The sequence below is a fragment of the Arctopsyche grandis genome, chromosome 10 (genome assembly GCF_051622035.1).
Source record: "Arctopsyche grandis isolate Sample6627 chromosome 10, ASM5162203v2, whole genome shotgun sequence".
In the NCBI taxonomy this organism is placed as follows: domain Eukaryota; kingdom Metazoa; phylum Arthropoda; class Insecta; order Trichoptera; family Hydropsychidae; genus Arctopsyche; species Arctopsyche grandis.
In genome coordinates, this window is record NC_135364.1 from 9,177,202 (window position 1) to 9,204,861 (window position 27,660).

At 35.2% G+C, this 27,660-nt stretch overlaps 3 protein-coding genes across 4 annotated transcripts; all 3 read right to left on the reverse strand.

The window, feature by feature from the left end:
- Positions 1-254: 254 nt before the first annotated feature.
- LOC143917825 (uncharacterized) lies at positions 255-5,487 on the reverse strand. Of its 2 annotated transcripts, XM_077439420.1 has the most exons (4): positions 3,596-5,487; positions 3,438-3,506; positions 2,547-2,636; positions 255-2,366 (listed from the first exon to the last, which is right to left on the reverse strand). In XM_077439420.1, exons 1-4 carry the CDS (start codon positions 4,592-4,594, stop codon positions 2,229-2,231), a joined length of 1,296 nt encoding a protein of 431 aa, XP_077295546.1. In that variant the 5' UTR covers positions 4,595-5,487; the 3' UTR covers positions 255-2,228. The 2 variants fall into 2 exon arrangements, with proteins under 2 accessions (XP_077295546.1, XP_077295547.1); XM_077439421.1 differs by lacking the exon at positions 2,547-2,636 and having other exon boundaries at positions 1,826-2,366.
- LOC143917824 (uncharacterized) lies at positions 3,596-16,071 on the reverse strand. Its single transcript, XM_077439419.1, has 5 exons — positions 15,896-16,071; positions 10,258-11,561; positions 6,179-6,247; positions 6,007-6,096; positions 3,596-5,871 (listed from the first exon to the last, which is right to left on the reverse strand). The coding sequence occupies exons 2-5, from the start codon at positions 11,407-11,409 to the stop codon at positions 5,743-5,745; spliced, it is 1,440 nt and encodes a 479-aa protein (XP_077295545.1). The 5' UTR covers positions 11,410-11,561; positions 15,896-16,071; the 3' UTR covers positions 3,596-5,742.
- Positions 15,802-25,685, reverse strand: LOC143917823 (uncharacterized). The gene is made up of 15 exons (XM_077439418.1): positions 25,113-25,685; positions 23,497-23,623; positions 23,264-23,414; positions 23,066-23,195; positions 21,732-21,907; positions 21,442-21,622; positions 21,221-21,370; positions 20,917-21,033; positions 20,579-20,758; positions 20,421-20,500; positions 20,197-20,344; positions 17,136-17,237; positions 16,952-17,055; positions 16,683-16,845; positions 15,802-16,615 (listed from the first exon to the last, which is right to left on the reverse strand). The coding sequence occupies exons 1-15, from the start codon at positions 25,357-25,359 to the stop codon at positions 15,933-15,935; spliced, it is 2,739 nt and encodes a 912-aa protein (XP_077295544.1). The 5' UTR covers positions 25,360-25,685; the 3' UTR covers positions 15,802-15,932.
- Positions 25,686-27,660: the final 1,975 nt, after the last annotated feature.

The window sequence follows — 27,660 nt, forward strand, 5'->3', positions numbered from 1 at the left end:
ACTCGCAACCGAATCCGGGAACATTCGCTAGCGTGTAAAATTTAGTGCAAGGCCGTTTACGATCAGCGCTTCCCAACAATTTAAAAGCGACAAAAAAAAACACACGCAAGCCGATACGAAAACGACCGATAAAAAGGAAGAACGCGGAGAAAGACGACAGATCGAAAAACCGTCAGACCGGAAAATACCCATGCAATTTTAACGAGCATTAATTTTGCATTAAATCAAGCAGTTCCGATTTTTAATTTTTTTTTCAATACGACAAATCTGATGCCAATTCATATCAGAATCTAATAGTTTAATGCGACTAATGTACACAAAAAATAATATTATAAAACATCGCATTTTTATAATAAATTTTCCGGCAACTCCGCTCATTTTTCACTACAAGAGGGCAACTTCGTTATTTCGAATTGATCTTGCGTAAATTTTCACATAAATAAGTTAAGATGTTTCCAACCTTATTATTATTTTTAAATGTGCGCTGAAAAATATTCTATCGTAGTTTCTACGTATGATACGGTTATTTTTTGCGAAAAGCATACATCCGAACTCGTCATACGATACTGTTGTTTTCTCATAAGAATAACCGGATCAAAAGCTACAATGTTACACAAATATTCAATTGGAATCACATGACAAAACAAACAAGCACTGACTTTTTGTCTGAACAAATTCAGGAAAAATATACAGTAAATCGATATTTTTCTAGAAATTTCCGTATTTATTCAACGAACCAAACGAAATATCATATTATATAAAATACACAAATATAAGAAATATTTAATAATCAGAAATTAATTAAATAGATAAACTCCATGTTACATTCTTTATATTATGATAAGATCACACATGTTAACTGTACATAGTGTACAAGCTGTTGAATAATTCTAAATATTAAAATCAAGCTTTCTTAATTATATTTCTGGAATAGCCCCTTGTGTTATTTTATTTTTACGAAAAAAAAGTCGAGATTAATATTTCAATTTAATTAATACTATATACATTGTACACAATTACATACATATATATATTGTACATTACAAGTATAGTAAATATTTTGTTCAGTGATAATTAAACATAAGAAAGGAAGATATTCACATAGAGACAGACAAATCGGCAGATAAGTATCTAGAAATATGTATATCTATCTTAGCGAATTCTTAAAGATCGGAAACCTGTCTGTCAACAGATAACTGTTTTATCCACTATACTATAAAATCGGTCGGGTGATCCTATTTAAGGTCGTTTTCAACCGTAAAAAAGTAATAGACCGGAATATTTTTATATACAAACATAAAGAGATACATATTAGGGATTTAAAAACCGTTACAACCGAAACCGGTTCTACCGGATTTGAGCAAAATTCGACCTACGGTTCTACCGGTAGTAGCGAAATATCATTTTTTTATTTGAATCCTATTGAATTTAGAAGAAAACACTGTACCGGCTAGTTTGTATGGATTAGTCGAAGAATGAGTCACAACTCGACATCATTTTTGACCTGCTATTCAAAGGAGCCGCCAAGTTTATAATAAATTTAAAATTAAAGATGAAGAATGCCGAAAATATCGTATTTTCCGACTAAGTACTTTCCGAATATACATATATATTGATATATAAATTATAACTAACATTTAACAATGAGCATTAACAAAAGCCTTGTCACCTACCTATTTTTTTGGTAAACCTGTTTTTTTTTTATTGAAAATTATCTGAATACATACATATATAGGTACTATAATATTCAAAACCTTAAGCCATCCCTTCCACAAAAAAAATATCTAAAGCAAGGAGCACGCAAAAATGCATTTACTTTTTTTTTGACACTCACTGATCGGTAATTCGCGTGTTGTAGAAGGACTCAACATATTATTTTGAAATTAATGATTAACCGACAATTAATCAAATTATATTTTAATAGAAATTAAGTTTTATAAGACAAATTGCTTAAATAAATCAATACCGGTATTGACAAATGTCAGTATTTTTCAAATGTCTCAAACAAGATTATTTCTTGTTCAATACAAAATCTAGAAACTTTTCACTCGTAGGCTCTGTCGTAGAATACCAAGCTACGATAAATATCGTTGCCAGCACTCTACAAGAGATTTGCCTATGGAAAAATCCCACATTTACCCATTTTCATCAAAAATGAGTTATGTATATGATAAAAAAAAATAAACACATCATTAAAAAAAAAATTAAAATAGAGCAGTCGAAATTGATCAAGTCGCAATCGTAGAATACTGAATCGTTTCAGTGACGTCAGTGATCATTGTCGGTACAACGATACCAGGTGTATATTTTATAGCCATTGCGAATTGAATGAGAATCACAATAAATGTGGTCACTGCCGCAACAACCTTCAAATTGAATAAGTTTATTTTTGACTATCCATCATTATCGCATATACGAAACATATCATTCAGTGCGAAAATGTGCATAGAATCTGATTTTTTTTTTGTCAAATACAACGATATATCTATTTAAATTGGTTTGAACCATTTTCGCACGGAATGGAAATATACATATGAACAACTTACGTTATATATAAGAGAATAATCGATGGGAAACATTCCGCAAGCCGTTATTTGAACGTTCTTGTGCAATATTTGGTTAGAAAAATGCAAAATCTAAAATTCAAATACATACAACCGAATGAAAAGAGCGTGTTATCGTATTTTACACCAAACACATATTTATATTAAAAAATCGAAGGCAAATAAAAAGGCGCAATTCACACGAAAAATGATTATTTATATGCCGATAAATAATTCTTAAAGAAAACAAATATTGAAAGTTGATAAAATGTACACGGGTAAGCGTTTAATGTTTAATCTAGACGTTATCATAAAGTATTATCTGTCTGGCTCCATAAGTTAAGTATAAATAATACATTGGTGCCGTGTGAAATTTGGAAGGCAAATATAAATTTTCAGTTGTTAAATGTTACATAATATTATACCTATATACACTTAAAATGATAGGTATCTGAAGTGATTTTATTTGTACAGAAATACTCGTAAAAACATTTTTATGATTAAAATCAACGTGTGCTTCAATTTTACGCCTTTTCATTTTCCTTGCAATAAAATGGATACATCCTCATCTTTTTATTTCCATTCACTGCTGGATGTACTTGTAAGCATACCGAATCCTCTTTCAATTGCACAAGCTTCATCCGCAGTGTGATCCACCCATTTTCTTTAGTTCCACATTCAAACGATCTCTTAGATACCATTTAAGCACTTATTTTATCCATTTGTATAATTAAATCTGCCACTGTCTTTCTTTTCCGAGCATTCATCTTTCATACTTACGTCATCAATTAAATTCAAATGTTAGATTCAAAATCTGTGTCCTTCTCCCAAAACCAAACCACTTGATGTAAATTAGCATTTCATAAACAAGTGTACAATATTATATATAAATACCTCATTTTTGATGTTGTCATTCAAAGAATACATCGAAATCTTATGCAATATTTCTCCGGTGCGTTTAGCCTAGAAAAACAAAAGAATTTTTTTATTTCAATAAAAATTTAAACTTTGAATTGTATTATCTGTTAACAATTGTAATCGATGCCACTGACCTCGAATTGGACCAGCGTGCAGTGCTTAGCGAGATAATATATCTTTGTGAATGCCTCCCCGCCGATGGTCAAAGGCAAAAATATTCCCAGAGGATTGGTGTTTGCTGTGGAATTTTCCACATCTCTTGAATATCCGAAGCAGGCCAAATAAAGCATGACGAAAATGTTGACGAAACAACCCAATATATTGGCCACAGTCTGGAGCGAGACCATACTGTTCAAATCCGAGCACAAATCGCACAGGAAAAAGTGCAGCTCCCTGCAGTGCACCAGCTTGGTGCACCCGGAAGTCTTGAAAAGTGGGCCGGAATTCTTCGGATTGACTTTCGAAGGCAAAAATCTATAGCTCAAATCGGCGACCGCATCCATCTCCATATTGAGCAGCAGCTCGTTCAAGGAGCGAAACCTCACCGTCAGACCATACAGCAAGGCCAATTCTTCAACGAAAGCCACCAATACGATCTTATGCGGATGATAAGTGACGAACCAATTCCGGAAACATTTCAATGTGCCATTTTCGCAATTCCAAATCACGTAATACGAAAAGTAAAACGTCCAAAACAACATCACGACTATCATTTCGCTGATGGAGAAATTCCTACTCAACTTATTGTCGACGCTCTTTCCGAACATTTTAAACTTGTGATCGAAACTCTCCATGGACAGCTTCAGACTCATCAATCGATTCGTATTCTTGATGCTCCACACTATAGTGACCACCATGCTCAAGGCTCCGACGATCGTGAACATCATATCCAATCCGAAGTCCAAAATCGACACTTTCACATTCATTGCGAACGATATCGTCTTGCAGAACATGGTCAGGTGGGTCACGTGCAACCAAAGTGCATACACGAGCCAAAGGATGCTGTAGTTATTGCGAACGCGCCACAGAGTCTTCTTAGAGTGGCTCACCTTGTTGTGAAACATAGCTCCAATATTCAAACCGAAGATGCGCTTCAGATAAGACAAGATCTTGATAGAATCGACGAATCCCATTCTGTTTATTTGTTTGTGTAACAAGATGAATAAAGTATTTTTACGTTGTTGCCGACTAGGATGAAATCATTTTTCAGCAATTCGCGTTTTCGCTACGACCGTCATAAATCACGCAGATAGTTCGGCGCAACAGTCGACGCTACCCATTTTCCGATTGAAAACTGAAAACGTTTCCGCGCCCCAGTCGTATATTTTCCTCGGATTTGGTTGACGAAAATATTTACAACGTGAATCGTATTATTCGCGTCAATCAAAACATCGCAAGAAGTCATTACAGTGCGACAAATCACCGTTCGCGACCGACAATTTCGACAGAAAAAATAAATAACATCCAACAATAGCAATTACAGATGTGGAAAAACGTGTCAAATCACCCCGAGAGAATTTATAATGTTTCATTTTTTTTTTCTTAGTCACTAACACACGCCTCGAACGATAAGTATACAATGAAAAATGGACGTGGAAAAGTTTCGTCCTTGAGAAAATAAGTTTCAGCAGGGGAGTGAATGGTTGATGACTACCCAAAAGTCGTCACGGATGGTACACAAAATGATTAACCCATAATATTATATGACAGCTTGACACGTAACGCAAACAAGAAGCAGGGAAAATATTTTTCTTGTCAACAGTTAGTCGATTATTATTATACCTGTTTTTATGGCATTACCAACACTACCCACTTGCTCAAACCAAACAAACACTAACATCTCAAAAGAACATGAATATAACTAAGCCTTAATTTCAGACGAAGCATAGAATCTTAATTATAAACACTTAACACAAGCATACAATGACATAATAAAAATATCATATTACAAAACAAAAATAATTTGACGAACATAAAAAAAGTTCTAATTTCAGTATTGAATGGCACGCTATAAAAACATTTACTTCTCAGACTACACTACTGAGTAATTAAAAACAATGTGTAAATTATACAAATTCAAGCAATATTCTAATGCATGTCGATATTTACATATTTAAATTTCAATCGACAAAAATATGCAAAACGTCTAAAATGGCGGCTTCATTCGTTACGACTGAGTATCGTATTGTATTATATGTATATGAACATATAATACATGCAAATTTACAATATTTATAATACAATAATTATATAAAACGAGCACGTTATGATATTCGCATGTTTACTGAACGCTGTCGTATTTATCGGTGAAATCGTTCATTGCTGTTGAAACTATAGTGGATGGTGCATATTTTATAGCCATGGCGAATTGAATCAAGATAACAATAAAAGTCGTCACTGCAGCTATTACCTTAAAAACAAAAATCATCAGTTATATTTTCAATATATACGTACATACATATATCGGTTATATTTTCAATATATGTAATACGATATTGCTGATAATATTTACATCATACGAATATACATAAAAAGGCACACATACGTTGTATAAGAGCGAAAAATCTATAGGGAACATTCCACACGCCGTTATATTGACATTCTTGAACAACAGTTGATGCGAAAAATGCAAAATCTACAACATTTAATATATTATAAAATAATATTATACAATCATAATATATATTTTACATTTTCAAATCGTTATCGAAACGTACCTCATTTTTGATGCTGTCGTTTAACGAATACATGGATATTTTGTGAAGAATTTCTCCTGTCCTTTTAGCCTGAAATATTACAAAAGATTAATCAAAATTGCCAATTTTAAATTAATATTAAATATTAATTAATTTATAAACTGTCAAGATATTTGATAATGCTCGCGATATATTATATCCAATCACCAATAAAAATCGAATGAAACACCGCAAAGAAAAACACGAATGCATTTTTTGGTTTTTTCTATGTATGAATTTTTTGAAGTCTGTTTCTTTCGTGTTCGCATTTTACTGTGCGGTTTTATCATAGGAACATTTCCAGAGCCGCACTAATAATGTAACAATATATGCATAGTCAAATCATATCGAAATTGTGTTAATTAATTACCAAAAATTTGTATTTTACAATAGAAATATGGATTTTTTTGAATAATATTTCAATCAAACAAGCAATTTCGATTGTAATTAATTTATTTATCGTTCAAATATTTCAATCTAGAATTTACTGTCTTGATAAAATAGAGCTCGATTGCGAAAATTTAAGCTTTTTTCGTAACTTAAGAAGATATTTTTATGCGTGGGATACAGATCTTATTATACACTGTACATACACGCTGCTTATATCCCACCCACTCTTACTAAGAAAAACACTCGAAATGTGTCTTAATCTAACCATAGTTATTTTTATTCCTCGCCATAGTAACGGCAAGCATGTAATTCTATCCGAGATCTAATAAGCAGTTTGTTTTTGTTTCATTACAACGCGAATAAAGCTAATTCGATTTCAATTTCTTCGAGACATAAAGTTGTAAAGCTACATATGTCTCCACTTGTTCATTTTTCGTGCGACTTAAAGCGCAAGCGCTTATAGGACGTAGTGGATGCGCGAAAGCATGCACTTTAGAGTTGAACGGACACGTCTTGACAGATTGCGCGGGAAGCGCACGCACTCCCGAGCAGATCAGCTATGTCTCCACTTAGTCGTTTTCGCCTTCAACGTTCGCTTTCAATTTTCATTTCAACATTCAACATAATGCATGCCTTGCGGCGTATACGTAGACGCACGTAATCAACCGTCCACACGTGTTCAATACCGAAGGTCAATAGGCAAATAGTATGGGAGAAAAACCCACAGCGGACAGAAATGAAATAGATAAATGTCTCTAGTTTATAAGCGTAAGGGTCGCTTTCTTGTGGGTTGTGGGAATATTGAAAAACGAGCGAAAAAATATTGCAACGAGCGAGACGCGACCCTATACCTGCGTGTGAGAGAGAGGGAGCGAACGTATACCTGCCGGGTACGTAAATCAACATCACGCGGGACGTACATCAACTCGCCAAAACCCTTAACTTACTAAAGTTTTGTAAGCGTCGAAGGGTAGCTACCCGTGGAGAAAAAACCAAAACAAACCCGGAAGAAAAAAAATCTGAGTATGGCTGCTTTAGTAGCTATTGAACAGAACGACAACTTATATTTAATAGTAGTATTCGATTTTTTTAATAAATATATTTTTGGTTCAAACTTTGTTCTCCCATGGATTCTAAATAAAATAACCATATATAATGTTAAGTGAATTTATACTCTTTCATTTCATATCATTTTCATTCATGTCCGCGACCGGGTCGGATTGCGCCCAATGACCTTTTGATAACTTTTTATAAAAATTATTATTTCCTCCGATTTGAGTGTGTGACGTAACATGACGCACAAAAAGTTGCAAGAATACCCGACCGGCTTCGGAGTTGAAATTTTGGGAACAAAACACAATATGAAGTTTGTGTTTTGTTTAAGTGTCATCGTTTAAGTGTCTTAAAATTAAGTGTCTTCGTTCATATTATTCTAAAGAGAAAACAAAAAGAGTGGCGCTGGCACTGATGAAACAAGGTAAATTTTCAAGCAACGGTATTGAACAAGTGTGGACAGTTGATAGCATGCGCTACGCATATGACGAAAGGCATGCATCATGTTGAATGTTGTAATGAAATTAAAAAGCGAACTTTGAAGACAAAAACGACTAAATGGAAACATATATTATGAATAATTGTTGTCGCAACATTTTTCTTAGCGGAACACGTGAGTGAGAAGTATGACAAGGTTAGTGGACATAGTGGATAGAGTAAAGGGATTGACATGGCAATGGGCAGGCCACGTGGCTAGAAAAATGGACGAAAGGTGGACAAAATAAGGGCTTAAATGGTATCCGAGAGAATACAAAAGGGTAAAAGGAAGACCACAGGGAAGATAGATAGACGAAATTAGGAAAATGTATAGGGTGAGATGGATGAGAGTTGCGCAAAACAGAGACGAGTGGAAGCGTGTTATAGAGGCCCTCATCCAGCAATGGCTGTAGATGATGATAATGAAATGCCGATTACTTACACCACCCACTGCTAATTGCAATGCGGTGAGATTAACAAAAAAAACGCTCAATGAAATTTAAGCCAAATGCGTATATTAATTACTCGGTGGTAATTTTGCCTTTTTATAAATACATAAAATAACTATTTCACAGCGAGGAATACAAATAACATCGAGTACTCTAAGCTAACTCCGATAGGTAATCATTAGATTAGATAAAATGAATTTTGCCCTCGAATTCACCGAAAAACATATCAAACAAACATACTCAAGTGGACATAAAATTTTGAAAAAAACACATTCGAGGTCATGCGTGCTATTCAAAATGGCGCGTTCCGTACATTTCCTATTAGTTTCGTATAAGAACGTTTAGTAGTGATTGGATTCCGAATTTAAGTGCAATAGAATCGTGGAAATCGACACATTGCTCTCATTGTGCGGTTAATTTTAGAAATACGTACATATAGGGCGACTTTACACGAAAGCAAGTTACACGAAAGCAACTCAAACAAGTTACGTCACCTGATAAAAAATAGATAAAGTAAAAATCATGCAGCTGCATTTGCGGTATCTGCCACGTGTTTGAGTCCGATGTTCAGATACAACCACACCGACAAAAATAATCGGCGCCCATATCAAATATCCAATATCATTATAAAAAAACATTATTTCATTTAATTTGACGGTGAGAAAAATCATCAATTTTTATTGATCAGTCAAGTTGTTCCGATCAATCAGTAATCGCGTATTTTTATGATCATAACAAAGGGTAAACTGATTATTCCGCAAAAACCAATCTCGCGCGAGTCACTAAGATCTCGATCACGGAACATCTGACACTCGAGTTCTCGTTAGTACAATATATCGCGTGGGTAGCTTTCGTTTGATGGAGATTTTGGGTGCCAGATGTTCCGTGTTCGAGGTTTTAGTGACTTGCGCGAGATCGGTTTTTGCGTAATAATCACCGAACCATAACGATGCTTGTCTATAATACGATTCGAAATCCAGTTTTTGCCTGCATATGTATAATATGTACATCCAAGTTAAATGAAACGTTCAAGTAAAATCGCCCTTATTTGTATAAAGTTATGAAATAGTAATGAGCTACAGTCCTAGCAATATATATTGATGCACAAAATGTTATCGCATTATTCCTACTAGCTTCTTGCGTCAAACTTTCAAAAATAACATAAAAAGTTATGTATACAGTGCAAATACTGTAAGGGCGAAATCACACAGGGAAGAACGGCACGTCGTGTGCGTGTCTCCTCGCTGTGGGTGGTCTCCTACATTTCTTCAAATATGGGATACACCGTTATCGATCACTGTCAAGCAAGGATAAATACAAGGATACGATTTTACCGAAAACACTCCAGAGGGTCATTTTGGGGCGGGGTGTGCTGGGCGTTCCGTGAATGTGCAAGGCACGGCCCATTTTTTTCGCATGTTTAAAAGTATCTAAAAAAAAACCACGTGCCACGTGCATCGCTGTGTGTTTTCGCCCTAATACATTTCGGTATGCATAGATCTGCGAAAAGGATTCAACCCACATTTTTAATATTTTCAAAAAATCAAACCAATTGTATAATATAAGTAGGTACCTATGAAGGAAATCACGCAACGCGCCATCCATTGGACGTGATGTTCGTCAAGACATATAGTGGGTTAGGTCGTTTTCGCAGAACTACACCCATTCATTTTAAGTTATATGGTTATATACCTCAGACTGAACCGAATCGCAGTACTTCGCAAGGTAAAATATTTTGAGGAGAGCTTCTCCGCCGACGAATACAGGTAAAAATATCCCCAAGGTGTCGTAATTGATGCCGGAATTCTCCGCATCTCTCGTGTAGCCAAAACAGGCCAGGTACAACATGACGAAAATGTTGACAAAACAATCCAAAATATTGAAAACGGTCTGAAGCGAGAGCATGTCGTTCAAGTCGTAGCACAGCTCGCAGAGCAAAAAGTGCAGCTGCCTGCAGTGCACCAATTTGACGCATCCGAAACTCCTGTGCTGGGTTGAAGCAATTCTTGATTTGGTGCTCAAATCCACCACAACGTCCATCTCCAGATTCAGCAGCATCTCATTCAAACAACGAAATCTAACAGCCAACCCGTACAGCAGAGCTATCTCCTCCGCGAAAGCGACTAACAAGACTTTGTGCGGATGGTAGTTGACGAACCAATTGACGAAACACTTGAAAGTTCCATAGTCACAGCTCCAAAAGACGTAATAAACGAAGAAGCTGGTCCAGAAGAGAAATATAACGACAGCTTCGCATATTGTAAAGTCTCTGATCAGATTGTTGTCGACATTGCTTCCAAGCATTTTGAACTTTTGATCGAAACCAACAATGCCTGTTTTCAGTTTGCGTAATCTTGTAGTGTTTTTCAAGCTCCAGATTATAGTGACGAGCATGCTCAAGACGCCCACTAAAGTAAACATCACGCTCAATCCAAAGTCCAACACGGAGACTTTGTAAGTGGTGCCGAAGGATACTGTGCTGCTGAAGGTGGCCAGGTGGAGTGTGTGCATGAAAAGTGCATACACCAGCCAAGGTATGCTGCAGTGTTTCAGAATGTGAAAGGAGCATTTTTGGCGAACGTCTGCTTCGTTTCTCACGACGTTCAATCCGAAAACGCGTTTCATAAGCGACAAAATGTCGACAGAGTCGCAGAATCCGGTCATTCTTGGGACGTGATGAAAATCGACGCTCATATATCGGACGTTCGGAACTTTTCGCTCTTCGTCGCGTCGTAAATCAAAACGCTCTGCGAGGACACTTCCGCACAAACTCTCGACATTTTCCATTTTCCGATTGAAACCTCCCCTTTTTTTTCCTTTTTTTATTTTTTCTTCTTCGGACATCTAAATTTTCTTTGGTTTCGTTGTGACAACAACTCCTATATCATGTTTTTTCTTTCTGTCGTCCGAACACAGCTCCGATTTGTTATCATACAAAACATGGCCGATGAATAAACCAATTCCTCACGATATGGACGTAGGCTTTACTTTGGACACTAAAAACACAATATATAATTTGAAAAGAAATTATCAAAAATACCTACACCTACATGGGTAGTCGCACATATAAAAAAGAATAACATAAAAATATATACCATATCAAAATTAAGTCGTAATTGTACGTATTGAGTTTGATTCATAGCCGCTTTAACCTTTTACGGTCGAGTAAAACCTAAATCGTTCTAAATTAGCAATGTAATGATCACCAATCAAATGCGAATTCTTAAACTTAAACCGGAATTATGTAGATTGACGTATTTTCACGCCAAAATGAAACAGACAAGTATAATTACACCTTGGTTGAGGATGGAAATAGAACTCGTTCGCGACAAATTGACCTTTTCGTTGTAGGCTGAGTGCACGTACATACGCAGCGATCAATTAGCCTGCATGGTAATTGTACCATTCTCCATCCTCGATCCGATCCTCAAAGTTTTTCTTTTTTATTAAAAAGCGAATAAAATATTAATTCAAATATCAAATTAATTTATTCAAATATCAAAGCTTTAATTGGACTTCATTTATATTTGAAATTTGAATAAATTTTAAATAAAAATTGTTTTAAAACGCATTTTAAATGAAAAAAAAACTGCCGAAGATCGGATTTCGGGCGAAGCATGGTACCGTAACACCGGGTTGACACGCTACGAGTACACTCAGACCGAGTCCTATAAGTTAATCACTCGGACGTTACTTGTAACGTGACACGTCCGAGTAACAAACTTAGCGGACTCGATCCGAGTGCATTCGTATCGTGTCAAACCAGTATTAGTGCCCGATCGACAAGCAATTATAAATTGCAACAATATAACTCGCACTTTTAAGCACAAGTTCTATTGTTACGATTTTTTTCATAAATCACCAGTGCCTTACCTGTACCAATTAGTTGGGTGATTAATCCGCACAAAACGATCTCGCAAACGTCACTAAAATCTCGATCGTGGAACATCCGGCACCCGAAAATTTCATCCATCGAGAATTATCACACTAACGAAAACTCGAGTGCCAGATATTCCGTATTCGCGATTTTCGAATGTCGTTTGCACGACAGCAATGTGCGCAATGATCCGTTTACCGTATCAATTATAACATACATACGTACATCGATCGCTTTTCAATATGCAAAAATCTCAAATTGCCGCGAACGAGCTCAATGTAAACCTAAAATCTGAAAAGATAAGAACTTTCAGTCGTCTGTAATGACGCGTATATACAAAAGTTGGGAGACAATTATAACCAGATATTTTGTAATTTATAATCGCTTATCCACTAAAGGGAGATTATATATATATGTATACATAAATTTGCCGTTTCCATGTTATTAAATTTTATTCGTACTTAAACTCTCACGTATGATTTTGATTGTGAGAAAATTCCGCGTTCAAATCGTAGTACTAGAGCGAAACGCGAGACGAAAATCGTTACCTATTTTCACGGATCCGACCGGAGTGAAGCGGGAGCTAACATTTTTCTTCGGAAAATTATTCCCCGTAGACCGGCTTTCCCTTTTTAATTATCGGCAAAGGTGTTAATTGCTTTTTTAATTTGGCTGAAATTAATATTCTCGCTACTGGAATATTCACACTTCGCATAGCGCCTTTGTGCCTTTCGCCGTTCCTCAGACGAAAACTCGCCTTGAACCCGAAATTATATTTAAAACATCCCGAAATTGTATAATTACCAGCGGCCATTAAACGACACGTACAATTAAAATCGCCTACAATGAAACAAAATACAACATTCAATTCATGTATAATTTATTTATATATAAAAAAAAAAGATCGCTCATCGAAAAAGAATCTCATTCTCAGCATCGATGATTTACAGATGTAGAATTATTCACGAAAATACATTTTCTTTCGAATTAACTTCAACTAGAGCGTTGTTTGTACATTTGAATTTATTATACAGTGAAGACTTTCATATATTATATTACACAAATATAACAAATACATCAAAAAAAAAAAAGAAAAAGAAAAACGATTGAAAACAAATGAAACAAATACACGACTTTCATAAATATGTATATATATACTTTGTACTAAATATGTATATATACTTTGTACTAAATTGTAACTACGGTATAAAACGTATACCTCTTTGCTAATTATTATATTCCCTAATTGCTTCTAATTACGGAACTTTCAATTTGATACAAGAGAAAGATCATTTTGATTCGCGCAATAAACGATCGCTTCTATGTCAAAAGGGGATTTTAGCGATACGGAGGGTTGTTAATTATCACGGGAAAGAGACGGGGGGGGTGGAACCCCTCCCACCGACGAGCAATCAAAGTAGAGAAAATTGAAAACAATGTTTAATTGTTCCTGAAGCAGTTTCAATTAGGATCCTAGACAATGGCGAAAACACCTAGACCGATGTAAAACACAATATCAAGTTGAAGAAAACCAAAAATCCAAACAACTTTGAAGAATTATCTTTATTTTTTTTTTAATAAGTAAAAAATGATGAAAACAGGCAAACTTTTGTCATTGATAGAATGCACAAAACTTGCGATGCTTGATATGCAATACACCGATGATCCACCGACACCACTCGTCAAATTCCCGTACTCCATATATGAATATATCAACATAATAATCGTTTAGAAAATCAAACTTTAAAAGTTTAGTTGTAAATTCAAATAAAAACTGTTAAATTTCGACCATTGAATGGTATGTGGTTTATCCCGTGCATGAGCATACCCTCGATTTACCCAACATGCGACGACATACTCTTTGTCGAGTAATTTAACTTGGTAATTACAGGTTAAGCCGAGCACCGAAGTGAAGTTGATTTTTGTTAAAAGTAAATATTTTTTTCTCTGGAATTAAATATGTAAGACTTTAAGGCAAATGAAAAATACTTCATAATTACAAACGGTTTAAACAAATAGGGACATTGTTAAAAACAAAACGTAAGTAATTGGTTCCGGAAAGATTTATACAACAACATGAATGAGATCTAGTATAAATATGAGAAAGTAGAGAAAAAATAAAATCAAGAAATTATTTTATTAATGCATGTTTAATAGGAAAAAACGAGAATTGAGGTGATTCAAAACAATAGGAATTATAAAAGCTGCTAGTCATCATTCAATACAAAAATATTGATGAATAATTAATCTATGAATAGGTGTAGCATCGAGTATTTTAATTTAAATCACATTATGTAACAAATTAAAATACTACGCTACAAAACAAACCAATAAATCCAATATTGTATTATTATTGCCAATTAAAACTAACTTACGACTTAGTGGCATAATCATACATGTCAAACATTATAATCACCTATTATTTAAATATAAATTTGATTATTCAATCAACTCAACAAAAGAAATTAAATCTTAAAAACTTCAACAAATTCTAAGGGCACCTTATATTTCTAAGAGTTGCAAACCATGTATATATGTATCTTCTTAATATACGTATAATTTACAAGTATAGATAATTTAAAGTAAAAATAAAATAAGTTCAGTGTTTATTTACATTTTTAAAACATGCGTTTTAAAACACCTGATTATTTTTGTTTTTATTTGATTCAACACAAATAAATGCATGTACATGTATATTATTGCTTTCGATATGGTAATATTTTATTTCTTGTGTTAATGTTAGAACTAGGACAACTCAATATATTCTGCGAGTCCAAAAATCACAATGTAAAATATTTTCAAAAAAAAGAAATGTCATATTTTAAAAATATTAATGAACCCAATTTCTCCAGACCACAAAGATGAAACAAATCCACATTTTGTTAGGAAAATAATCATATGTAGTGTTAGCGATTCTTCCCATTATGGATAATTGTTTTAAATTATATGAAACGATTTCAAAGAACACAGTTTAATTTCATCACTTACTATAATAAACCTTAAAAAAAATCATCAAGCATGTTTAAAATACAAATATCGACAATATGTACATAAAAGTGTACCCCTGTTTAGAAATAATACTTTGTCATTTTCTTTCATAGCCAAATAAATCCGGTTAAAAACATAACTGGACTTAGTGCAAGTTTAATTTATACCTATGTTTATTATAATGCAAAATAGCATAGAATAAGAAAACGTTTACTGACTAGGCACTGGTAAATTTAAACTTTTATAAAATATGAATAAAACGTAATACACAATCCATATAATTAAATAGGGTAGGATTTGGAGGCATTTCACTATATTAAATCCTTGCAAGAAATAATTTTGATATAAATTTATATATCTATATATTTTAATTTAAAACCTGAGAATCAACAATATCAAAATATTACCTAGAAGTGTGTACAAATATTCACATACACTGTTAAAAAGTTAAGAATTCACAATTACCATTATTTCATCAAATTTGCAAGGCAATTGCTCATTATCACCACAATCCTCTTCTAGGCGGTCTAGGATGGCCCCAGGGTCGTCGAAAATTACTATTACCGCCTCTTTGATTATTACTGTGCGGACTGAAATGCGATTCTTCGATGTACGAGGGGTGGTTCAGCAATGGCGGTGGCCTTCGAAAGTTCGCAGGTGGAAATCTTTGTTGGTACATCGGTCTCATTCTTCCGAAACTGGAAGACATGGGATTGATGTGACCCGCGTGCTTTTGCCACGACTCGGGGTCATCCTCCGATTTCTCCCAATCGTCATCGTTTTGCAATTCGTTCATGTCGTGATGCGAGTCCGAGGACTGACTGAGATTTGGATTGATGGGATTCATCGCATTCGGCGCGAAATCGTTAAATATATCGGGCATATTTGACATTTGGACATTCTCGTGAGGAAAATCCCGATTCGGAGTCATTTCATTTTCGGACGCACTGTCTCCCATATCACTACTATTTATGCGCACTAAATTAGTCCTAGTGACGGATTTATCATTGTGATGCATATTATTATTATTGTGTGTTTCTGAATGTCTATTATGCATAAATCCTTTGTCTCTATTGCTCAAATCTTGTTTCCTAAATGACGGCGGTGGCTGACTGTGAAGAGGTGGTGGCGGTTGACCATGGATTCGAGCCATCGACGATTCGAGACGCATATGCCTACTATGTTCTGAAATAAAACTAATATGAAATGAAAATTCAGAGGGAAAAAACAAATTTATATAGCAATAAATTACCATCATCATACGAGTCCAAAACTTCATCGTCCGACATTTCCATATCAATACTTTCTACGTTATCATTATGAGAAGGCATCTTTCGAAAAGGTGGTGGTATTGACATGGGGGGAAGAGGGGGAGGTAGTAATGTAGAAAACTCTTCATTGATACCCCTGTAATCCTAAAATTCAATAAATACATGTTATGAAATCTACATTATGAATTTTGTTCAGTGAAGTTTCATTTGTGAAACCTTTTGATAATAAATACATTAAATATTTCAATACCCGATCAAGAAGGGAATTTTGAGGTGTCCATGGTGAAATGGGCGGCGCTGGAGGGGGTGGTAAGCTTCCCATTGTGAGTGAAATGAGATTTCTATGATCTACATCTGAATTAAAAAGATACAAACTTTCATTTAAAAATGATCACAAATACAAAATCTACAATAAAATTAAATCAGTTAGATACCATTATGAATTGATCTTCCTCTCTCGTTTTGCATTAAGGCAGGATGCGGGGGAGGTAGAGGAGGAAGTTGCCTATGATCAACATCATCAATTTGCAGCAATCCTGAAAACAAACACATTTTATTTTTATTTTACATATGTAGATACATACATACCAGGAAAGCCTGACAGGTAAACCCCAATGCACCTTTCTAGACAGTTAATTACAATCATTGCAGCATTGTTTATCACATAAATCGCTGTATTTCGAGGCTAAAGAACACGAAATTAAAAATTAATTAATCCATAGACATCTATGGATTTAGACTTGTACATAAATCAAATTCAGACATTTGTGAGATAGTGGGTAGGATTGTTTTTGCCAATTTGATGGAGGAACCGTTTCAACAATGAAATCAGATATATTGGCAAACTCTGATAGGAAACGATCGACTTGGAGTCACAAATATCCAAGTTTGACCAGCAGTATTAAAGATTAGCACAGGATCGAACCCGGTAACCTCTCGGTGCTTAACATAAACGCAACCACCAAGCCATACTGCTGACATAAATAAATATATCTACAATTTGGCTGAATTGAATAATTAATACAGTTTTGTTCCTGTTTTCATAGTCTATCGGTGTACACAAAAATAGCGTCAAATTTTTTTAGTAATACAATGTAGGAAAATTTCAAATCATCAGTCAATGGGGAAAACACTAGTAAAAAATAAAGGCCAAAAGAACTTATGTATGTACAATCGAAAGACAGTCAACTGGAGTATGAAACTAAGATTATGATGTTGGATCGACATGGTCAACCCGTGAGAACGAATGCTCTATCTGATCTTGAAGTTGGACACGAATTTATCAATCTCGAATCAATATTATCGGAGGATGGAGGCTGTGAGACTGGAATAAAAAGGCGGAGCAGTATGGCGAAAAACTCGAAACTGAAATTCGAAAAGACCGGGTATCACTGTGTATACGAAAATGCGTCTGATCCGAGCTTTGGTCTTCCCTGTATTTTTATACGGAGTAGAGACACGGACGGTGAGAGCTCAAGAGAGATTTGACGCTTTTGAGACAGATGCTTAGAATCCCTTGAACGGCGAGAAGAACTAATGCCTCCATCCTGCAAGAACTGATGTTTATTTAATATCCATCTGTCTTAGGCGTATCCTAGTTATTCGGGCACATCGCGAGGCGGGACCAGGACAGCCTGAACAACTTAGTAGTTCTGAGAAGCGTTGAGGGAAGCAGAGAAAGACCCCCAACAAAATCCCAGAATTCACAGGTCAGGCCTGCCACTGGAAATAGTATAGTTGAATCACTATGTCGAGAGGGCTGGAGGGTCATAGGTCGCGTTATTGATGTCAGAAGACGGAAAAGTCACAACCCTCAGACATGAGTAATACGAAAAGAAAGATCATTTTTATACTGCCGTGCCTGAATGTGATATTTTCCACCTCAGTGAGAGTAGTTTATCACAGAGTACTTTAACCTATTTGTCCAGTAGCCTTTGCTTATCAATATTTTCATAATTGAATGTGATTAATGAGTTATATCTTCTCTCTTCCATTCGAGCTTCATGAGGATGTTTTGTATTTACGACTGGTTATTATATATTAATAATAGACATGTCCGGTAGTAATGCAGAAGATATAAAGAGACGTATGAAATTAGGATGGAGTGCATTTGGACGAATGAATGCGGTTTTTAAATCAAAAATGCCACTTTGCCTGAAGAAAAAGATCTTCGATCAACGTATTTTGATCAAGTTGCTACACAAAGTCCAACGCACTCAAAGAGGTATGGAAGGTTGTATCCCTGGCAATGGGCAGGCCACGTGGCTAGAAGTGGAAAAAAGAAGTGCTAGAATGCTACCCGAGAGACTGCAAAAGCGTAAAACGAAGACCGCAAGAAAGATGGGTAGACGAAATTGGGAAAATGTGTGGGGTTAGATGGATGAGAAACAGAGACGAATGAAAGCGTGTTGGAGAGGCCTTCATCCAGCAGTGGATAGTGAATGGCTGTAGACGATGATGATGATTATATATTAGTGCTGGCTGTGAATGCAAGACAATCCCTACTATGTATGTATACAGCCATGGTTCTAGCCCGAAGGAGGGCCAGCACCTAGATTTTTTTTTTTTTGAGAACCGAGAACTTGTAACGAAATGGACAAGTGTCTTTCGTCTTTGTACTTCGTAGTTATGTTCATGTAGTAACTTGTTGGTGATACCTTAGCTAATATTTTTACATCATGACTTTTATTTGAAACTTATGAAAATATATCATAACACATCAGGTGATCTTATTACTCCTTAACACTATGACTCATATTTGTATCATGTTGGGTGCACAACGCTTACTGGCCGTTGATACATACATATATGATTCACGACTGCGCAACGACTGCGCGAACTGTTTCAGTCTGTTGATATATTTTTGTATCACGTTTTCGTCAATCGTTTGTGGCAGATGATACAATTTTGTATCACGTTTTCGTTTATGACGAAATCGTGATACAAAGATATATCAGCGGACTGAAACAGTTCGCGCAGTCATGAATCATATATGTATTATTATCTGCCAGTAAGCGTTGTGCACCCAACATGATACAAATATGAGTCAGCGTCCGTCATATTGTTAATGTGTATTGTGAAAAATATTGATGAAATGATTCATAATTTCAATTTTGAAACTTTATTTTTGGGGAGGCCTTAAGCATACTAGCCCGTAGGCCCGGCTTGGGATTTGCAGGCCACTGTTTCTTTAATATTTTTTTTTCATGTATTATTTTTCTTTAGTTTTTTCATATTTTTTTCTTCTTCTTAGGCATTTGTATTTTGTAATGCTACAATGGTCCAAAACGATAGGAATAATATAGGAAATATTGAGACCGATTAGGGAAGTAAACCTAAAATAAACCTAGTAATAAATAAATACGAGGTCCCTTAGATTTATTGCAAAAATTTTCATTTTAAAACACTACCCCGTGAATCTGGCGAATATATCGCTGTCGTGCTCCAAGGAAGTAATACAGCAGATTTGAGTAAAATATTAAATATATAAATCACCTTGCGGCATAACTGGTGGCGGCGCCAACAACTGCCGATGATCAACATCAGATACTGGAGGCGGTATAGGAATTATAGGTGGTGGCGGAGGAGAGCGCAATTGTTCAATGCGCGGAGGTGATTCTGGCGTATCGGTGGATAAAACTCTCTAAAATAAAAACATCAAAAACTTAATAAAGTACAAATACACACTGACGAGACGAAAACAACTGTTTATAACATACCTGTATATCCCACGAGTTGTTGATCCATCGTGAATTTTTTCCACTGTCATTATTGTACGAGTCGGAATTTGAATTTGCATCTAAAACCAAAGACCAAAGATATAAATGATACTGCAATCATCACATACTAACTGACGTACATTGAAATGATAACCAACCGATGGAATTAGCATTGGTATTGACAATGTTACTTCCGTAGAAATTAAGTGAGGTGGGAGGACACATGAGCGGAACTGAATCTGCAGTAGAATCTGTAGGTGTGAGTAAATCTAAACCTGGCAAGAGGGGTGGGGGTGGCGGAGGCGGGGTGAGTCTTGGACGATATGCATTATCAGAAACTGTAGACAAAATGAAAGATTCAATGAAATTTAAGCAGGAAATCATGCAAAAATATATATACATACACATTTCAATGCAAAAAAAAAAAATATATATATATATATATATATATATATATATATATATATATATATATATATATCAATGTGTGAATTACCATTGGCAGTAACGGGTGACGCTTTACCTGGAATCAAAGACTTTAAAAGAGTGTGAATATCAACGGTGGCTTCTACTGAATTTGGCGGTCTTGAATTTATAACTTCAATCTTATTAGCTGAAATATCAACAAAGTATTAAAATATCAATTAAACATAAATAGAATTAATATATTTGTCATTTTAATAGATATTTTCATCAAGTGATACAGAATTCAAAAAAATGTTATCAAGTCTAACCATCAGTATTCATTATGTGTAAGCAAATTCAACTGTATATATTTGTTATACAAAATTAAAACTAACCATCTTTATCCGGTAATCGTTTTGAATTAGCATAGTCATTTCTGAAAGATGCAAATGAAAACTCGCCGCTTCCTATAAAGCTACTAAATCCTTTTCCTGTCATATCTCTTCCGAGTAAATTAGACGAAAAATTGTCTGCATTAACGATATCTAAACATAATATACATATTAATAAAAAAATACATGGTTTAAAATCACTCATAACCATTGTTGAGACATACTTGATACATCTTGTATTATGGAAGGAAGCTCGAGATCTTCATCAGGACCTGGTGAAGGAACAGCCTCGCCAGGAGAAGGTGGAGACGGTACAGGACTACCTCCTACCGGAGGTAACGTTTCACATAACTCATCTAGTTTACGTTTCAATCCACGAACACGACTACCGAAATTCTTGTATGCCTAAAAATGATTATAAACATGTAAAAAATTACATAGCAACAATACAAAAATAAAGTAAAAAATAGTATGCGACAATAATAAAAAAAAAGAACACGTAACATTTACTTACATTAGCTACAACTTTAACTTCACCTCTCTGTGTAGTATAGTGATTATGAGCTCTTTGCAACAAACGACAGAGTGCATCTCGAGCGACCAATTCTTTCCGCAATGCGCAAACGTAACCGTCCAATCTTGAAATACCTTCTTCCAAATCTTGTTTTGCTATATCGATATCACGACGCTCTATATAATAATAAATATAACATTGATGAAATATATTTAAACATTTCAAATTTAAAATACATTGTACTCTCGATTATCTGGGTGCCGATTATGCGTTTCATTATTTTCGAATGAGAATACATAAAAATGAGGAGATTTGGACCATTATTGGTTGATCAATGAGATTTGCTCACTATAGTAAAACAGAAAGTTACGCTAGTTGAGAGATTTTAATATAGGAATATCGCCAAAGAATATGGAATATCAAACTGTTGGGATATATTAAAACAAAAAAAAAGGTATAGTGATAGTGCTGATACCGTCTCGTTTTTCGACGAAAGGATCTCTCAGACTGTACTCGAACCTCATTTTGAGGGATTCAAGGGTCGAATTATTTTGACCTTTTAAGTGGTCTTTAATGGTACTGCATGTCCTTCCAAACGAAAGAGTATGAAAATGTCAACAAATTAAGTTTTAGATTCAGATTTGAAAAAAAAATCTTAATATTGATTATTATAGCCAAAAAGGAGCATGGATGTATAGAGATATCTTCGAAGACTGGTTCAAAACTAAATATGGTTCCTGAACTGTGAATTCTTTTAAAAAGTAAAAGGTTGTATCAGAAAGCATTATTGTTAATGGACAATGCTTCTTCTTATCTGAATAAAACTATATTAAAAATGAACGACTGTCTTATTATAACTAAATTTCTAAAAATAAAGTTAAGTCTAATTCAACCGATGAATCATGGTGTCTTATCAGCAATGACATGGCTTTACCATGCTGATCTTTTTAAAAATCTTGCTGAGGAAGATGACGACTTCATCAATTTCTAGAAAAAAAATGAGTATATTGGATGCTATACATGGAAAAGCAAAATCTTGGTCGAAAAAAAAATCCATAACACTGGTTTGATCATAGAGAAAGATTCTGCCTATCATGGATATATGAAAAATGAAAAATTTTAAATGATTTGAAAATGTTGGATTGGGAATACATCGAGGAGTGGTTTGATCGGAGATTTCTATGCCAGTGTGATGCGGATATCGTTTCATTTGTCACTCAAACAATAGAAGCGATATCAAAAAACTGATATCCACGTTTTTATATCATCCGGCTACGTACTCCCCAGCAATTAGGCCAGATAATCGAGAGTACACAGTAAGTTTCAATAATTGCCTTTTAATGTGGAACAGAGCAGATCAGCATCGTTCAACGGCAGCTGGCAATCGTGTATTTGTTTCAACTGTTGATCCGTTTCAGCTTCCAGTACCGAGCATTGACGAATTTTATTCACCAATTGCATCGCCTAAAATAAAATTCGTTTATAAATAATGAAATTCAACAATTCAAAAATCAATAAACACAATACGATACCTGGAAATCATTCGGATCGACATCGGACGCTTGTTTTCCAGCAGTGACGCTCAGAAGACCGGTCAAATCCGTCAAAAACTCTTCATCGTAAATCTGTCTCTCCTCCCAAATGCGGAATATTCTCAATATACGATGCTTCACCTTATCGTCTCTGTGGAATTGTTGATATAAATAAAATACCGACACAGTGAAAGTATTTCGGACGAGTAGCAAAGAAAAAATAAAGTACAAACCGCACTAAGGGGGTCGCTTTTTGAAGCGTAGTTCCCCAACTTTCGACAAATTCATAATTTTTTCTTTTGCTGTATTGAATTACATCGTTGGCGAGATAAAACAGAGTCAGCCTTTGGTCAACTTTGGCTGAAAAGAATTTCAATCGTTAAATATTTACATACAAATTAAAAGTAGATAAAACATGTGAATTATTATGGATATCAAAATACAAACAAATTGCACAACGCAAAATCGAGATACGGAGAAACCGTACATATTATACATTTACAAGCTAAATTCTAAAACAAAATTTAAATAATATTTACTCTTTTTTTTTATTTAAACAACATTTAAGTTAAGTCAAGTTAAGGTGGTTGCGTTTATGTTTATCACCGAGAGGTTACCAGGTTCGATTCTGTGCTAATCTTTAATACTGCTGGTCAAATCTGGATATTTGTGACTCCAAGTCGATCGTTTCTTATTAGAGTTTGCCAATTTATCTGATTTCATTATTGAAACGGTTCCTCCCAGAGAGAAGTAATAAGAATATAGGGGCCCTTACGAATAAGTAATTGTTGTCAATTTTATGCGGTACGTCTCTATAAATACGCTACATCGCACGGAATACAATCGGATCAATTTACTTATAAAAATGTATCCCATGTTGTTTATTGTGTGTTTTTGAATGTATCATGCAATTATTATCGATGATTGCCCATCTTGCGAGTAATATAAACAAACAGAGAAGTTTTTATCGGACATACGTCGAGCACCAAGCGTCAAATACGACTGATGCTAAAATTATTTAGATCTGTCCGTGGACAGAATGTCACTTGACAACAAAAGAACACCTAAAGCCACTTCTATTTATATTACATTTTTCTGGTTCCTCCATCAAATTGGCAAAAAACATCTTATCCGCTATGTCACAAATATCTGAATTTGATTTATGTAAAAATTTATGCACAAGTTTAAATCCATAGATGTCTCTATGGATTATTAATTCATTAATTAATCAATTGTTAATTTCGTGTTATTCAGCATCTGGAAATACAGAGATTTATCTAATAAAAATTCTACAAAGTTTGTAAATAGTGGTCTAGAAAGGCGCATTGGGGTCTACCTGGATGCATCCGCTCTAAAATCGCCAGACAAATTGAACGACAGATTAACGGACGGCTGCTTTAAATGCAATTCTCATCTTCTCGAATGATTCGATAAGTTTCGAATCTTGCCTTATTAAACTCGCCAGGAAGATCCAACTCAATTTTAATAATTACATCTGTGCACATCGAAAGGTTACTCGTCATCTGATGTGCGATCTATCATTCGAGAAAACGAGAATTACGTTTAAAGCTGCCGTTCTGTTAATCTGGCGATTTTAGAGCGGATGCACCAAACCCGTCTACCTGTAACGCCTTCCTGGTATATATGTATGTAAATAAAATAAAATCAAATATGTATAACAAAAGTATACAACAAACAAACACATTGCACTATTCATAGATTTCGATTTACTTAATATCACACAGACTAGACATAAACATCTGACGACATTGAGTGTTTGCAAATAATAAATACGCCATTTGAAAAGTATTTATGATTTGAAGTGAAGGGGGAAGAAGAGTGTTTATACCTCGTTTGAGAACGTTCAACCAACTGGCGACGATCTTCTTGTGGTGCTCCCGCTTCTGCAGACACCAAGTGGAGAGCGCGCTGATGCTGTCCTGCGTGTCCTTCAGCTGCGTCAGCTTCTTCTCGAACACCAGCGGGTTGAACTCGTCGGCAGGGGAGGGGGCGGCGGTGGGGCCGGGGGCGGCGACGGGGGCCGGCACGGGGGCGGCGGCCGGGGCTGCGATCATCGCTTCGGACTTCTCACGCATCGGCTTCAACCATAACTAGAACCTAACCTCAAAATGTGTGGTTCGGGTGCGGTGACATCTAGCGGCCCGCACCGAAACTAGTCACCGGTCGGACGGCCTGTCAGATTGGCGACGCTATGCCAGATGAGACGAAGCAGTCGCGGAGGAGTCGCGGGAGGGCGGGGGCAGGGAGGGTGGCGAAGGGAACGGACTCCCACTCGGAGGGTCCTTCCTGGGAGGGGGGCGAAGCGCCGCGAAAGGAGCTCCTTTGATTCGCCGAGAGGCGGGAGATTGCACCGATCACCGCCCACAACAACTTAGGTGACGGTCGTAACTCGCGCTTCTACGGACATGTACTGATGAATGATCGATCTCTTTACATTGTTCTCTTTGAAACAGATCTTACTAAGTCTCTCTAATTTATTTTGCGCTTGAAATTGATGGTTTATATCTAAAAACTATACCTTTATATTCTGCATAATGCATACATAACCAGGGGTTTGGTGCAAACGATCGAAAAGCGCCAGACAAATTGAACCACAGATTAACTGGATGGCTGCTTAAACGCAATTCTCGACTTCGCGAATGAAAAATTGCACATCAGATGACGAGTAACCTTTCGATGTGCACAGATGCAATTATTAAAATTAAGTTGGATCTTTCTGGCGAGTTGTTAATAATTTTATAATGAAAAATTCGGAACTAAAGTATCAGAAGCACAGAACGTATACAGGGTAGGTATGTCGGGACTTCGGGTAGATTTTGCTTAGTGTAAGTGCGAGCAGTGCGCACGCATAAGGTACACGTATCGTTTATCTGTGTCTATTCAGTCTGTCTGGCGCTTTTTGATCGTTTGCACCGCATCGATAACCAGCAGTATGGCTCGATGGTTGAGTTTATGTTTAGCACCGAGAGATCCCGTGCTAATCTTTGATACTGCTTTTCGACTTGGATATTTGTGACTCCAAGTAGAGTTTGCCCATTTATCTGATTTTTATTGTTGAAACGGTTCCTCAAATTGGCAATCATCCTATCCGCTGTCACAAATATCTGAATTTGATTTATGTACAAGTCTTAATCGATAGATGTCTCAATGGATTAATTAATTTATTCATTTCTAGGTACGTATATGTACATATATCTATGTAAAAAATAACAAAATGCAAATAAATACTGTTGCTATTAATTTATAAATGTGGTCTGTCTTCTCAGTAATACCTTAGCCTAGCCGAAAAATGTCAGTCGAGTCGAATTCAAACCTACTATTTGTCATCAGGCATATTATTACTTAAAATTTTATTTCATTCTAAATATAATATGTATAAAGCGATTGGTTGGACTGAGAGACAAAATTAAACTTTTTGAATGTTACATGAATTAAAGAAAGTGATTATTATAGATATTTTATGCTTATTCCAAATTTTCCCGACACATAGGGTTTTTGACTTAAACGCGTTCGAAATTTCAGACTTCGACTTTCGCCTGTACTCCCGAGGAAATTTGTTTGCACGGTTTTGAAGGACTGCCAGGTGCAGGTGCCTCTCTTTTATCTAAAGCAGGGATACCCAACCTTTTTGAGAAATGGGCCCGTTCAGAATTTTCAAATGTATGGAGGGCCGAATGAAAAAAACTCTTATTGGAATCCAATTCAAACAAATTTGCATACATTTTTTATAGACAAAGTTTTTTAAAAAATAAAAAATGTAAATTTATTTTTATGCATATTTGTATATAATGTTAACACGGATTTTATACCTAAATCATGCATACATATGTATGTGTATGTATGTAAATATGTGCATATGTGTTGTTATTATGTACAAATTCTAAAATAAAAAGGTTGGTAGCTATTAAAAAATCATTAAAATCATAACATTTATTTATTTTATTATTTTTACATACAGGTGTATATATATATATATATATATATATATATATATATATATATATATATATATATATATATATATATATATATATATATATATATATATACTAAAAGATAATTAGTGATGGAACAAAAATATGGAAAAAAAAGATTTTAATTAATGTGATTTTTGCGCTTGTTTTGAGGAACTAATTTTTATAATGTCTGGTTTCAAATGTGAGGTTCCGATTTGTGAAGAATTTTCCAGATGCCAATCGATTAAGAGTGATCGATTTTTTAATTATATAGGTATATTTCATCTCGGAAAACGTATGTGCTAACAAAAATTGATACGATACAAAAATGCAAATGCTTTATTTTTGGATAATCAGACTCCTTCAATATGGCAAAAAAAATAATTAACGTTCCATTTTTAAATATTGACTTCAAACCAT